This window comes from Epinephelus fuscoguttatus, linkage group LG3 (assembly GCF_011397635.1).
Source record: "Epinephelus fuscoguttatus linkage group LG3, E.fuscoguttatus.final_Chr_v1".
NCBI lineage: Eukaryota > Metazoa > Chordata > Actinopteri > Perciformes > Serranidae > Epinephelus > Epinephelus fuscoguttatus.
This window is the reverse complement of record NC_064754.1, coordinates 286,530-302,500: the sequence shown is the minus strand read 5'-3', so window position 1 is coordinate 302,500 and position 15,971 is coordinate 286,530. Positions and strand designations below refer to the sequence as shown.

Below are 15,971 nucleotides of genomic sequence, written 5' to 3'. Positions count from 1 at the left end.
GTGACCGTGGTGACAGTAAGTCATGTGACTGGTGACGTTAAGTCATGTGACTGTGGTGACAGTAAGTAATGTGACTGTGGTGACAGTAAGTCATGTGACTGTGGTGACAGTAAGTAATGTGACTGTGGTGACAGTAAGTCATGTGACTGTGGTGACGGTAAGTCAGGTGACCGTGGTGACAGTAAGTCATGTGACTGGTGACATTAAGTCATGTGACCGTGGTGACAGTAAGTAATGTGACTGTGGTGACAGTAAGTCATGTGACTGTGGTGACGGTAAGTCATGTGACCGTGGTGACATTAAGTCATGTGACTGTGGTGACATTAAGTCATGTGACCGTGGTGACGGTAAGTCATGTGACCGTGGTGACATTAAGTCATGTGACCGTGGTGACATTAAGTCATGTGACTGTGGTGACGTTAAGTCACGTGACCGTGGTGAAATTAAGTCATGTGACCGTGGTGACATTAAGTCATGTGACTGTGGTGACATTAAGTCATGTGACCGCGTTGACGTTAAGTCATGTGACTGTGGTGACATTAAGTCATGTGACTGTGGTGACGGTAAGTAATGTGACCGTGGTGACATTAAGTCATGTGACTGTGGTGACGGTAAGTAATGTGACCGTGGTGACATTAAGTCATGTGACTGTGGTGACGTTAAGTCATGTGACTGTGGTGACGTTAAGTAATGTGACCGTGGTGACGTTAAGTCATGTGACTGTGGTGACGTTAAGTCATGTGACCGTGGTGACATTAAGTCATGTGACTGTGGTGACGGTAAGTCATGTGACTGTGGTGACATTAAGTCATGTGACCGTGGTGACATTAAGTCATGTGACCGTGGTGACATTAAGTCATGTGACTGTGGTGACATTAAGTCATGTGACCGTGGTGACATTCAGTCATGTGACTGTGGTGACATTAAGTCATGTGACTGTGGTGACATTAAGTCATGTGACTGTGGTGACATTAAGTCATGTGACCGTGGTGACAGTAAGTCATGTGACTGTGGTGACGGTAAGTCATGTGACTGGTGACGTTAAGTCATGTGACCGTGGTGACAGTAAGTCATGTGACTGGTGACGTTAAGTCATGTGACCGTGGTGACAGTAAGTCATGTGACTGGTGACATTAAGTCATGTGACCGTGGTGACAGTAAGTAATGTGACTGTGGTGACAGTAAGTCATGTGACTGTGGTGACGGTAAGTCATGTGACCGTGGTGACATTAAGTCATGTGACTGTGGTGACATTAAGTCATGTGACCGTGGTGACGGTAAGTCATGTGACCGTGGTGACATTAAGTCATGTGACTGTGGTGACGGTAAGTCATGTGACTGTGGTGACATTAAGTCATGTGACCGTGGTGACAGTAAGTAATGTGACTGTGGTGACATTAAGTCATGTGACTGTGGTGACGGTAAGTCATGTGACTGTGGTGACGGTAAGTCATGTGACTGTGGTGACATTAAGTCATGTGACCGTGGTGACATTAAGTCATGTGACTGTGGTGACGGTAAGTCATGTGACCGTGGTGACGGTAAGTCATGTGACCGTGGTGACATTAAGTAATGTGACCGTGGTGACATTAAGTCATGTGACTGTGGTGACGGTAAGTCATGTGACCGTGGTGACATTAAGTCATGTGACTGTGGTGACATTAAGTCATGTGACTGTGGTGACATTAAGTCATGTGACTGTGGTGACAGTAAGTCATGTGACTGTGGTGACATTAAGTCATGTGACCGTGGTGACAGTAAGTAATGTGACCACGGTGACATTAAGTCATGTGACTGTGGTGACAGTAAGTCATGTGACTGTGGTGACATTAAGTCATGTGACCGTGGTGACAGTAAGTCATGTGACCGTGGTGACGGTAAGTCATGTGACTGTGGTGTAGGTAGTTTACAGCCTAATGCCGGATTTCCACTGGATGTGTCCGTTGCGGAGCATGCAGCGCTGGTTATCCGCTGCGTGCTCCGCCGTCCGTCAATACCCACCGGCTGCGTTTGCTGCGCGGTGCGGTGCAGCTCCGCCGGAAGACATCTCGGTGCACTGCCATGATTAACATCTCCTTGTCCATGGTGTCAATGGGGTGAAATGACGTCTGAAACCCTCTGACCTGTTGACTTCAGGCCTGCCTCTGCCCATTATGTAGTTTTCAAGGTGTAGTGCAGGGAAATATGATCCGCCGTGAACACTGTGTATTTTATTTTGAAAATCAACCGGATGTTTTATTGTGTTTCTGTGCACGACTTCCTGCCCCGCACGATCTGCTCTGTGCTGAATTGCTGCGTTGTGCTCCAGCGTCTGGCAAAAATAGAAGTCCTGTGTATCTGTTGCGGAGGACTCCGGAGTGCCGGAGCTGAGACGGAGCCGGAACGCAGCGCAGCCGCAGCCGGTGGAAACACACACATTGACTAGAATTGAATCCTATTGGCTCCACTGCTGTGCCGGAGCGGAGACGCAACCGACACGCATCTGGTGGAAAAAGGCCGTAACATTAGCTTTGTACTTCAATAATCATAAAGTTTATTAGTGAAGATTATCTCTCTGAACAGAACCTGAAGCATCAGAAACATTTGTTTATTTTCTATAATAATCCAAAATCCAGTGAAACAATCTGATTGGCTGTTTGATGAGGGAACCAGGGCGACGCTGACCTCAGAGGAACCTCGTCCCTGCAGAACTCTGTGGTCTAATTATCAGTAAAGTTTTGGACAACATCACTCAGAATTCTCTAGGGTTGTTGCAATCATGACGTGACAGCATCGTGGAGCGACGCCCCCCCCCAACATATACATGCAATGATTTGAAGGGTGTCTATGACGTCATGTAGGCCTAGTTAATAACAAATCAGGTAATCAAACACATCACTGAAGCAGTCTGGTTGCATTACGTCATGCAGTCGTTTCGGCAAAGTGTGTGTGTGTGTGTGTGTGTGTGTGTGTGTGTGTGTATGTGTGTGCGCGCGCGCGCTCGTGCCTGTCCACACACAGCTGATCAATCGATCTGCGTCCATCAGGGGCCTCGCGGAGTGACCGCTGATGATGTCATCGCTGGACCGGATGACTGACAGGTCTCTGATCAGTGTGTGTGTGTGTGTGTGTGTGTGTGTGTGTGTGTGCAGAGACTGTCACGAGCCACGGATCGATCACAGCTCTGATCCGTCGATAACTCGTCATCTCCAAACCGATAACGGATCGATGGGACTCACCGCGGGCTGAGGACACTTCCGCTCCGGTGTCCGCTTCGTCGTTCCGAGGCTCTTCTGTCACAGAGCGGCGGACACGAGACTCATCCTCCGATCCTCCGACCGGGAATGGATGCTGAGACGAGGAGGAGGAGGAGGAGGAGGAGGGAGCCAATCTGACTCTCCTTCTGACGCCTCATCGGAGCTGCTCGGCTTTTGCCGGAGAACTTCGGCCGCGTGGTGATGAAGAGGAGAGCAGCTCAAACAGACACCGCATAGATATGTGTGTGTGTGTGTGTGTGTGTGTATTATTGAAGTAGAGAGTGGTCTCTGGCACAACTTCACTGGTTCACAAGGTGCATGGAGAGTGAGGAAACACTAGACAATGTCAAAAGAGCTCCAGCAACAACTTTATTGACCGACGCGTTTCGGCTTGTGGCCTTCATCAGGGTCATGTGTATTATTACTATTATCATAATTATGATTATTAATAATAATGATGATGTTATTATGATGATGTTAATAAAATATAATATGGTGAGGTCCCTCTCACAGTGTTGCAGGTTTGCTGTTGTCCAGCAGTCAGCAGGGTGCAGTTCTGAGGTCTGGACTGTGAAGATGGATTTGGAGTCAGGAGGTAACCGGCCCCAGACAGTGAAACTTGGACCCCACCTCTCCTCCACCTGGACACTGAGTACAGGCTCCCCTTACGCAACAGTCTTGTTGCATTAATGTTGTTTGCTATGCAGACGCTAATTATCTGTACTTGTCTGCACATCAGAAGTAGTCCCTGCCATTTTGTTGTATATGTAGCATCCTTTTGTTCCTATGCAATGACAATAAAGGCTTTCTGTTCTATTCTACCTTCAGGGTTAACTCTGAGGGTCTCACTACTATGAAGCCGGTTCTCTTTTTATCAGGATAAATCACCATGGTAACTGATGCTGAACAGCTGACCTGGGCCCTATGTCAGAGAGCAGGATCAGTGAAACTCTGAGTTTTCCGTTTCACAAAGCCAGTTCAGTGTAACCCTGAGTCAGTTACTATGGCAACACACTCTGTGAAGCTAACCTGCTGAGTCACAGGTTTGCTTCATGTCAGCCTGAGGCTGAGCGTGTAGCAGGAAGTAGAAACATGGCGTGTCCTTTAGTGAATGAAGTGGTGGAGGTTGAGGCCCAGTGTATTCAGAGGCTGTTGTGTAAGGAGAAGGTGATTAGAGCCTGTTTGGATGTCTCCCTGGAGGAGTGTCTATATGAAAGATACTGTTTGACCTCACACTCTGTCATTTATCTAACAATCTGTTCCACCCACATATATCACATATTACACATCCTGGATTTACATTATCATCACAGCACATTTTATGCATTGTCCTTTGATTCTTTTCTTTATAACATCAGAGACACTGAACACATCAGAGAGACAGTGGTTTGTCGGCCCGTAAGAAAAGTGTCTCTGGCTCTGAAAAGACTTTGGACCCTTGTTGTGGTTTTCCCTGGACATAAATCACAATCCATTATTGAAGTAATTACCACGGAGCATCGGTGGCTCAGTGGATGGAGCGGACGCCCCGTGATCAGACGCAGTGGTCGCGGGTTCAAACCCAGCCTGCAGCCTTTGTGTTTGATGTTGAGTTTGTGCCCAGTGTGTTTGGGCTCCATCACATTACAGCTGAATAAATTATATTCAAATATATGAACACTGTTAAGATGGAAACATGTTTCTGTGTGTTAGACACATGACCTCATCACATGACATCACATCACTTCACATATGAACACGCTCTGCAGGCTGTTCCCATCACACCTCACTCTGTTCAGCTGATGGAGCACATTGATTTTTCATGTCTTCAAATCTCTGATTCAGTTTTGGATGAAATCAGTGGCTCTGCTTTTAACTCCACTTCCTGTCTCTGGGAATCATGTTATCTGCACTCTACTGATGATGTCTGTTGGTGCTCACTGTGAACGCACCTCTCTCAGGCTGAACAGACTCAGAGCTGATTGAACTGATTCTGATCAGCTGCTCTGTTTCTCAACTCAGGCTCAGTCAGCTCAGAGATCAGGATCAGAGTTTGCTGAGCCTGCTTTCTGAAATAGGGCCCTGATAACATCCTGTCAGCAGTCCGACCTCTGACCAATCAGATCACTGAAGACAAAAGTATCAATGGACACATGTCCAGAGTCTCAGGTGACAGACAGGAACCTGTTATCGGACAGTTAGAATCAGTTCAGTACTTCAAAAGAGATCATTCAAACACTGAACAAATGATTTAACGGATATAAAGTTTATTTCAGTGACAGTGTTGAAATTTGACACCTGTAATTCATCACAATAACCTGACACACCTGTGATTCATCACAATAACATGACACACCTGTGATTCTTCACAATAACATGACACACCTGTGATTCTTCACAATAACCTGACACACCTGTGATTGATGGACGATGTGATGGGTTCAGCAGACGGATAACCAAGATATCCTGGGGAAGGTGAACTGGTTTCACAGTTCAGACCTCTCATCAGCAGCTCCATCAATAATCAATACACTGATCAGATCAGCAGCTCCATCAATAATCCAGATCTGACCTTCATGATAAAAACCTCAAATTAAAGGAAATAAAAGATCAAATAAAAACAGACTTTATGTCACAGATGATTCAGAATGTTTACACTGATTTAAATTCTTCACATTTATTCATGTTTATTAATATTTAAAAATATTACCCATGATACCTTGCATGACTTATGGGTGCAACTTCTGTCTCTGCACTGAAACCAGCGATTTCCAATGGTAACAGTTTTTTTTACAGCTTGTTTACAGTTTGTTTACAGTACACTATTCTTCTTTCCAGGAGGGAAATAAAAGGTGGAACACATCACCTGTTATCACTCAAACAGGATCATGTGATCATACCTCTGCCGTCTCAAAGCAACCGAGCGTGCTAACTGTTAGCGTGCTAACTGTCAGCACGCTAACAGTTAGCACGCTCGGTTGCTCTATGAGAACATTGTTAACTTTAACATGTCCCGAGCAGCTTAAGGTAACATCTGCTCCTTCTAAAGATGGTTTATGATTTCTGATGACTTATTAAGAGACACTAACACATAATTCAGTATTAACTGTAGCTCCATGTTAAGTGAATAAATGTGATGTTTCCAGCTAACCCTCCGCTCATCTGCATAAACCACGCAGTTTACAAGTTTTGTTAACCTCTGATTTATTAAAAACTGTTCTGCGTGAAACATGAAGCTGAATTCAGCAGCAGACTTCAGTCACAGTGATATAAATAACTTCATGTGTTTATATGATATAAAGGCAGTACAGTAAATCAGTGACACGTTCTCAGTCCTGATGATTAAATACATATTTCACAGTTTATTTTCTAATGTAGGTTGAGACTGAAGTCAGACGGGGAAAGACAGGGATATCATGTACTGACGCTGAGTGACGCACCTGTCAGTCTACGTGTCATTCTCTGCTGATAACACTGATTTAAACTCTTGTGGTTCTATTTCTCATGTCAACAGTAACCATGGCAACAGGAACAATCCCTTTTTGTCCTGGTCACATGTTCAACACACAGTTGCTGAAGACAAACATGTAGCTCAGACTGGTTGTTAATCGTCACAGACACGGACAGTGCAACAGGTACCAGAGCTCCACAGAGACATTTTAGAAAATGCTGAATAACATTAGTTAAATATTTGTTAAATATAAACTGAAGGAAAATGACTTTGGAAAAGAACCAGCGTTGGCGGTTAGCCACCAAGAGTAGCCACTGAGACTAAGCACAGACAGTCTTTGGGACTAACTAGCTTAATGCTACTTCCCCTCTCTCACAGGAAATTGCGCCCAGAATCATTTCTACAGTTGTGTCCTCAGGAATAACGTGGATACATCTTTAAACATGTTTTAAATGTTGAGGTTTCAGTTTCTGGTATAAATGAGAAACTCAGCATCAAAAAAAAAACAAATAAAAAAAAATACGAGACGTCACAACAAAAAACATTTAAAGGACATTAAATTTTTTTTTTAAAAAGTCTTTAAAATGTTTTTTTTTAAAAGTCCTTAAAATGTTTGAAGCGTTAGTGAGACCTGCAGGAAGTGATCACATGTACCTGTGATCAATAAAACAAACACTGATCAGTGGGAACGGTTCTAAACGTTGGACGCAGACTAAATGATGACTTTTTCTTCTTCTTCTTCTTCTTCTTCTCCATCTCTATGTTTTGGCGCCATGGCCTTGTGACATCATCGCCCTCTGCTGAAGTCCGTCTGACCTGATTAGAGGTCAGTCCATCCCACTTCCTGTATTCAGTGACATCATCAGAGTCTGTCACATTCAAACTCAGGGCCAGTCTCAGAGGGGCAGGGCGTGTCGATGTAGAACACTTCCTTGTTAGTGGGTGGCGGCGTGCAGCGTGGGCTTCCCATCCCAGAGTCTGGGCTGGGGGCGGCGTAAGGCTGGTTCCCAGGCGAGTACTTTTTCTCGGTGCGGTTCAGAGGAGCTTTGAATCTGGCGTCGGCCTTCGGCTTGAAACGCTTCAGCTTGACAGTGTCCTTGGCATCACGCGTGCATGGCAGCAGGACAGCCACGTCTTTTCGGAACTTGGAGCTGAGTCCGAAGTAGATGAGGGGGTTGTAGAAACTGGCGGACTTGGCAAAGAGGCGGGTGAAGATGCTGGTGAGGTTGGGCACGTGGAAGCCGCAGGCAGACCACATGGACACGACGGCGTACGGAGACCACGCCAGGATGAAGGCCGTACAGATCACTATGGAAACCTGGAGGAACAACAAATAATAACAAAGCTGAGTCATCACTGAACGACATGGACTCGCTCCGAGTCCTCGTCTGTCCTCATCACCTGAGGTGGGACCAAATCACTGTTCTCCAAGTCTCGAGTCAAGACAGGCGAATCCCGAGTCAAGTCCCAGTTGGTTAAAAGAATTTGACAATAAAAAAAATGGTGGGATCTGTGATGCTCGATTTCAGTACAGCTTTCGATATCATAGCTCACGAGCTTCTCATAACAAAACTAAGGGATTATGGTTTCTCATCAACTGCTCTCTCTTGGATGGAGAGCTATCTATCTGGGAGAAAACAGAAAGTGTATTTTAATGGCAGTTATTCAGAAAGCAAAGATGTTTTAAGTGGTGTCCCACAAGGCAGTTGCCTTGGCCCACTCTTATTTTCAATCTTCACCAATGATTTGCCCTATGTCCCAGATCAGGCTAGAATTGTAATGTACGCCGATGACTCAACCATGTTTTGCGATTTTGAATGTGACCAAAACAAAGTGCATTGTCTTTGGCACTAGAAGATTGTTGGCCGCAGACTCCCAGTAAGATTTATCCATAGGGGGTTCAGAAGATGAAATTACTCGGTGTCACAATAAATGATCGCTTAAACTGGTCAGATCACATTGATGCTACTGTTATGGGGCAGGGTATTGCTGTGTTAAGGAAATGCTCTCATTATGTCACGCTGTCCATTAGGAATCAGGTGACACAGGCTCTCCTTTCACATTTAGGATATTGTGTCGATGCGTGGTCTTGTGCCTCAAAAAAAAGATATAAAAAAACTTCAGCTTGCACAAAACAGAGCCGCAAGGCTAGTTCTGAACCGCTCTTTGAAAACCAATGTTTCAAAGATGCAATACAGTCTGTCATGGCTGACTGTTGAGGCGAGATCAGCATCTAGTCTTCTAACACTTGCTCGAAATGCAATGGTTGATGGGAAATCAATCAATCAATCAATCAATTTTATTTATAAAGCCCAATATCACAAATCACAATTTGCCTCACAGGGCTTTACAGCATACGACATCCCTCTGTCCTTATGACCCTCACAGCTGATCAGGAAAAACTCCCCAAAAAACCCTTTAACGGGGAAAAAACGGTAGAAACCTCAGGAAGAGCAACTGAGGAGGGATCCCTCTTCCAGGACGGACAGACGTGCAATAGATGTCGTACAGAACAGATCAGCATGATAAATTAACAGTAATCCACATGACACAATGAGACAGAGAGAGAGCGAGAGAGAGAGAGAGAGAGAGAGAGAGAGAGAGAGATGCAGGTAATGACAGTAGCTTACAACAACATTATTGAAAGTAATAATATTATAGTTATAGTTCTGGCTACTGTGGTACAATATGTTGAAAGTATGTATTAATATCTGGCAGTATACATGTGTGACAATAATCATATGTGTATAATAACAGTAGAAGTATGACTAATGACTAATGATGGCAGCAGCAGCAGCAGGAGGCATCTGGCAGGACCACGGCAGCAGCACAACCACACACGTCACGCTGTCCAGGCACCGCTGTGATATGAGCTAATCTGAGAGACAGTGGAGCACAAAGGCTCCGGAGAAGAAGCCGAGTTAGTGACATCCAGAATGGCCGAGTTAGCAAGATGCAGTAATAGAATACGAGAGAGAGAGAGAGAGAGAGAGAGAGAGAAGGAGAGAAGGTGCCCGGTGTATTATAGGGGGGTCCTCTGGCAGACTAGGCCTAAGTCAGCCTAACTAGGGGCTGGTACAGGGCAAGCCTGAGCCAGCCCTAACTATAAGCTTTATCAAAGAGGAAAGTCTTAAGTCTAGTCTTAAATGTGGAGACGGTGTCTGCCTCCCGGACCGTAACAGGAAGATGATTCCACAGGAGAGGAAACCAGATTTCTTTACAGAACAGCTAGTAAAGATAGGTTCGACACACAACTATCAGACTAGACAGGTTAGTATGGGTCATTTAGAACTTCCAAAGCCGAAATCAAATTCATTAAAAAAACACAGTCATCTATAGAGCCAGTACCCAATGGAACTTGTTACCTATGCACATCAAACAAATCAAAAGTAAACAGTTATTTAAGAAATCAATTAAACAAAAGTTAATGAAAGAGACAACACAGGAGGAAAGATACTAACGGTTTTTGTTTTCTGTTTCTTAATCCAGAACCACAGTCAGTTTAAATCCTGGTACATGAATTGTGTGATAACTTCTGTATATGTAAGGTTTAAAGGAGCAATAAGTGAAATTGTTTCACCGCTAGGTTTGCTGTTGTGCACTGCCTGTAGACCAAAACAAAGTGTGTCAGGAGCCACTCCTCCCTCTACCCCTGCTCTCCACCCCCCACTCGCCTCGTCTGGCAGTCAGCGATGTCTCAGTCTCTGCTGTGTTTAGCTATTCTCCTGCCTACTTCAATGATGATGGTCCCTGTAATAAATGTAATATATTTGCTGAGATGGAGGTGAGGCTCAGTGACTAGAGGAGCTGGTAGATGCGCTCCATAGCTGCAAGTTACTCCAGTAGCCGGTGGCAGCCGACTCGGCTAGTGCTAACACCGGGAGCTAACGCTAACGTTTCTCCTCTTCTCCGTGAGTGAGAGCGATGTTTTAGCCTAGCGGGCATCTGGCTCGCGGGCTGCCCACTAGGCTAAAACATTGCTTCAGGTTAAAGTGGGAAGAAGCAGCGGGTTTATCAGACAGCTGAGTGAAGCTGGGTGAAGTGGAGGCTGTGGAGGAAACACCGGGATGGGTTAATGTCCGGAGCTTGAGCAGCCTGCCAGGCTGCCCGCCAGGCTCATGTGCTGCCTGCTAGGCTAAAACATCGCTCTCACTCACGGAGAAGAGTAGGAATGTTAGCGTTAGCTCCCGGTGTTAGCACCAGCCGGGATCCGAGTTGGCTAAAGCCCGCCAGGCTGCCCGCCTGGCTCGCGGGCTGCCTGCTAGGCTACAACATCGCTCTCACTCACGGAGAAGAGGAGGAACGCTAGCTCCCGGTGTTAGCACTAGCCGAGTCGGCTGCCACCAGCTACTGGAGTAACTTTCAGCTATGGAGCGCTTCTATCAGCTCTTCTAGTCACTGAGCCTCGCCTCCATCTCAGCAAATATATTACACAAATGTAGCCTTGCGGGGAGGCTTCATTTTACAATGCTAATTGAAAATGTTAGCTGGGCTGCCAGGCTAACTTACTCACTTAACATAACCGTAATGCCTGACCCGTTGCTGGGACCGAGCCGCTAATAACTCAAGCTCCAGGCATTAACCCAACCTGGTGTTTCCTCCGCAGGCTCCACTTCACTCAGCTGCCCGATAAACCCACTGCTTCTTCCCACTTTAACCTAAATAACAAACCAGGGCTCGGTGCTCCGGTTGGATCCAAACAGAGAGCCAGGGCTAGTTGGGAAGCTAGCGGAGGCTAACTGGCTGTGCTTCCCTCCGGTCATGCTGCGGCTAGCGCCTCGCCAGCTGCTCCCAGCTAGCTCCGGTTTGTTATTCAGGTTAAAGTGTGAAGAAGCAGCGGGTCTGTGGGGCAGCTGAGTGAAGTGGAGCCTGAGGAGGAAGCACCGGTTAGCCCCGGTTTCGTTCCGCTCTCTGCCATTTCACTTCCAAAATACGCGCTGCCATTGCTCACTGGCTGTAGCCTTTTATAGGGAGGGAGGGCCAAGGGCTCTGAGGGGGGGGGGATTCACATGAACGTACATGAACACGTGTAAACAATGGGCTGGAGATCAACACAGAGAGAGGGTGTGTGACGTCATGCTATACTCCAGATGAAATTACACCTCTAGTTCTTCACATAGCAATTTTTTAATTCCTTCAATCTAGAAATGATGAATTTTGCTTATTGCTCCTTTTAGTTATATGTCACTTTGATTAGTTTGTTTTAATTGTAGCTTTGTCTAGACTGACAAGGTGTCATTCAGTGTCTCTATAACTGACATGTTTTTATATTAGTGTTTGTAATGATTTGATTTTTTTGTGGACCCCAGGAAGATTAGCAACTGCTGAGGTGGAAGCTAATGGGGATCCAAATAAATAAATAAATAAAGAAGTCCCGAGTCAAGACTGACAAGTCCTGAGTCAAGGCCGATCAGTCCCAAGTCAAGACTAACAAGTCCCAAGTCCTGAGTCAAGAATGACAAGAGAGGCTCGACTCCAAGTAAAGTCTTGAGTCATTGGTGATGCAGTCCGAGTCAAGATGCAAGTCCTTTCTAAGAAGCTGAAAGTCAATGAATTTGTGACTTGAGTCTGACTTGAGTCCTAGTCACGTGACTTGACTCCACCCTTCTGTTTACTTTTCATGGATGTTAACATGTTGCTGTTTTGCTAGCTTAGCCTGTGATGTTTACTGTCGTACCTTGAGTTAACTCACAAGCTCTCTGAGCTGTCAGAAATGTGATGGACAGATCAACACCAATCAGCTGATCAGCATTTATTGATCAACACCAATCAGCTGATCAGCTGATCAGTATTGATGTGACAGCTTCACACATGGGCCTGTTAGCCGTGTTAGCCTTGTGCAGAGCTTGCTGGATGCGTGTCAGATCAGCTGTGTGATGATGAAGCTGACCAACACTCACTATGGTCACATCCCTCTCCATCTTCCTCTGGCGGTCGGTCAGGTCGCCCTCTGATGACAGAGCGTTTCCTCTCTTCACCGTGTTGATGATGGAGACGTAGCAGAAAAGCATGATGAGCACCGGGACGAAGAAGCAGAAGATGAAGATGCAGATGATGTAGGACCTGTAGGCACTGGAGTAGTTGGCTTTGGCCCAGTCGATCTCGCAGGTCCCATAGCCTCGGTCTGCACAGAGGGGTCAGAGGTTAAAGGTTAGAGGTCAGTGGAGGCGGAGCTACAAACTGAATCTTATGTGGTCGGTTTCCTGCCTTTGTAGCTGCCCCAGCCGAGCAGCGGCGCTCCAGACCAGAATCCAGCTGTGATCCAGATGAACAGCAGACAGACGGAGACGCTGGTCCTGCTGATGTGACGCGCTGAAACATAACAAACACGCTGCTTTATACATCACATGACTTCATTCAGACGCCAACAGAAACATCTCTGAGATAATGCTGAGTGACGGCGCCCTCTGGTGCTCACATGAGGAAACACTGAGACCTCAACAGATGAGTAAAAACTTTAACCACAGTGATTTGTGGTGATGTCATCCTACTGATAAGGCGCCAAGTGTCGTCATAAACTACAGACAGTGTGTTTCGTTCTTTAACTTGTTGAAGTGAGTAACGAGAGAGGGATTTAGGGGGTTACATTTAGACATAATATTATGAGATGACACGTCGAAAAAAATATAACTGCAAGCAGAGACTTTGGGTTTGAACCAGCAGGAGTTTTTCCTGATCAGCTGTGAGGGTCCTAAGGACAGAGGGATGTCGTATGCTGTAAAGCCCTGTGAGGCAAAGTGTGATTTGTGATATTGGGCTTTATAAATAAAACTGATTGACTGAATTGAACCGTCAGTCTGCAGAGAATCCAGCTCTGTGATGGCTGACGGTGACCTTCAGGTTTTATGATGATCCAACAGACACTCACTCCTTTACCACCAAACCTGCCCTGGGCCACACCCCTCTTTGTCTCCACTCTGGCTTCCTATTGGTCAGTTGCAAAAACATTTTGGGGACATGTTTTCACGGCTTTGTTAAAAACAGCCACTGAGTTTGGTGAGTTTTTTGAACTGGTGGCGCCCCCTACTGATGAGTTACAAAATAATTTACATTATAATTTCAGATATCCTGAAGGTTTTGTTTTGATTGGACGGTTGATTTGTGTTAATGCCACACCTATTTTTTTGCATCTGTAGTGCCCATTAGTGGTCGATTTGATTGGAACTTTCAGGGTGTGTTTGAGGTACTGATGTAAACATAAGTTTAGGGGGTGATCGGCTCGACAGTGATAGAGTTACATTTATTAATGTGCTGAGCCACGCCCCCTCTAAAGTTCATTGGTCAATATCATCAAAACAAAATGAGATATCAACAAGTTTTTGATGACGTCTGATGAAGTAGGTCCGACTAAGATCCACTGAAAGTTTGGTACAAATCGGACTCATGGCTTAAATCAAAATGGCTGAAAATCTAGTGGGCGGAGCTTAGTGGCACTGGGTGTTTTTACAGAGCTTAGTTATGGTGTGAGGGACGTGGCCTTTCCAAAATTACATTTTTGGGCTTTAATTGTGGTGCCACTGTCTGGCTGATCGTTGTGGAATTACTCGAGCAGCACTCGCACACACCTTCCAACCAGCCTGATGGGGGATTGTGAAATAGGAAACTATCCACGGGTGAACGTCGAGCTCTGAGCAGGGTTAAAGGTCAAACATTTAAACATTTCATCTGCAGGTCTGATCTGAGCCTGAAGCCTACAGGTAGCGCTGTGACCTCTGACCTCTGCTCGGATGACAGCCTTTGATGTAGCGGGTAATGCTGATCACTGTCAGTGTGTTGATGCTGCTCAGACCAAACACCAGTGTGAAGAATCCGTCCACCTGGAAGAGACAGGACAGGTGTCAGGTGAGCACAGGATATAGGTGAATGTCAGGTGACAGGTGAGGACAGGTGTCAGGTGAGCACAGGATATAGGGGAATGTCAGGTGACAGGTGAATGCCAGGTGACAGGTGAATGTCAGGTGACAGGTGAATGCCAGGTGACAGGTGAATGTCAGGTGACAGGTGAGGACAGGTGACAGATGAGGACAGGTGACAGGTGAATGCCAGGAGACAGGTGAGGACAGGTGAGCACAGGTGAGGACAGGTGAATGTCAGGTGACAGGTGAGGACAGGTGAGGACAGGTGACAGGTGAGGACAGGTGACATGTGAGGGCAGGTGAGGACAGGAGACTATGCTGATCTGTTCTGTACGACATCTATTGCACGTCTGTCCGTCCTGGAAGAGGGATCCCTCCTCAGTTGCTCTTCCTGAGGTTTCTACCGTTTTTTCCCCGTTAAAGGGTTTTTTGGGGAGTTTTTCCTGATCAGCTGTGAGGGTCATAAGGACAGAGGGATGTCGTATGCTGTAAAGCCCTGTGAGGCAAATTGTGATTTGTGATATTGGGCTTTATAAATAAAATTGATTGAATTGATTGATTGATTGAGGTGAGCACAGGATATAGGTGAATGTCAGGTGACAGGTGAATGTCAGGTGACAGGTGAATGTCAGGTGACAGGTGAATGTGTTTGGTACCTGGCAGGTCCAGATGGAGGAGATGAGGTAGTCGGTGTCCTGGAAGATGTTGAAGATTTCAATGATGCCTCTGGAGTATCCGAACACGGAGATGCTGGCGTCGGAGACGGCCAGGTTAAAGGTCAGGTAGTCAGTGGGCTGCAGGACGGCTCTCTGTCTGTACAGGACGAAGAGGACGATGCTGTTTCCAAACCAGGACAACCAACCTGAACGCACCACAGAGACAGACTGTCAGTGTGTGTGTGTGTGTGTGTGTGTGTGCGCGCGTGTGTGCGAGCTTGTGTGCATGTGTGTGTGCGTGTGTGTGTGTTCCCACCCAGCAGCAGCAGGTACACTCCTATGATGGTCTCTCCCTGGTCAGACAGAGGGGGGTCCCGCCCCCCCCCCAGCAGCAGGCTGTTGTTCCTCCAGGGGGGGGGCGGCCCTGCAGAGCCGCTGCTGAACGATGAAGATGATGAAGACGATGTGGACATGTTGCTGCTCTGACGGTCGGCGGCTCTCTGACAGGAAGTCTGTCTCATAATCTCAGGTAAATATAGACACCTGATCCTGGTTCAGCTCTGAGCTCAGCAGCAGGTGGGCTGGCAGTACACCAGCAAACAGCAGGTGTCTGATTGGCTGATTGATGGATGATGTCACAAACACTGTCTGACTGTTAACCTCTCTTCTTCTACTATACTTCATACCATACTGCAGAGGACGTGTTTCAGGCCAAGGAGCCCCAAACTGATGGAGAGATGGAGCAGGGACCCCCTACCATATATCTACTGTATATTAAATTGTGTCTTATAGT

At 46.3% G+C, this 15,971-nt stretch overlaps 2 protein-coding genes across 2 annotated transcripts in view; both read right to left on the bottom strand.

The window, feature by feature from the left end:
- The window catches only part of LOC125885881 (wiskott-Aldrich syndrome protein family member 3-like), a 22,645-nt gene extending 19,299 nt beyond the window's left edge, over nucleotides 1–3,346 (bottom strand). The window contains exon 1 of the mRNA XM_049571697.1: nucleotides 3,219–3,346. The gene's annotated coding sequence lies outside the window, so the exon portion shown is untranslated. The remainder of the gene's footprint in view (nucleotides 1–3,218) is intronic.
- Nucleotides 3,347–7,528: 4,182 nt separating this feature from the next.
- LOC125885882 (opsin-5-like) lies at nucleotides 7,529–15,716 on the bottom strand. The gene is made up of 6 exons (XM_049571698.1): nucleotides 15,495–15,716; nucleotides 15,179–15,384; nucleotides 14,384–14,483; nucleotides 12,874–12,978; nucleotides 12,567–12,790; nucleotides 7,529–7,984 (listed from the first exon to the last, which is right to left on the bottom strand). Exons 1-6 carry the CDS (start codon nucleotides 15,697–15,699, stop codon nucleotides 7,529–7,531), a joined length of 1,296 nt encoding a protein of 431 aa, XP_049427655.1. The 5' UTR covers nucleotides 15,700–15,716.
- Nucleotides 15,717–15,971: the final 255 nt, after the last annotated feature.

What these genes read in the sequence shown, in the direction of transcription:
- LOC125885882 (XM_049571698.1), bottom strand. Translation starts at nt 15,699, where the DNA reads ATGAGACAGACTTCCTGTCAGAGAGCCGCCGACCGTCAGAGCAGCAAC. An exon ending in AGTGTACCTGCTGCTGCTGG is followed by an intron (nt 15,385 to 15,494) that starts GTGGGAACACAC and finishes TGGTGCGTTCAG; the next exon opens with GTTGGTTGTCCTGGTTTGGA. An exon ending in CGGCTGGGGCAGCTACAAAG is followed by an intron (nt 12,791 to 12,873) that starts GCAGGAAACCGA and finishes CCCTCTGTGCAG; the next exon opens with ACCGAGGCTATGGGACCTGC.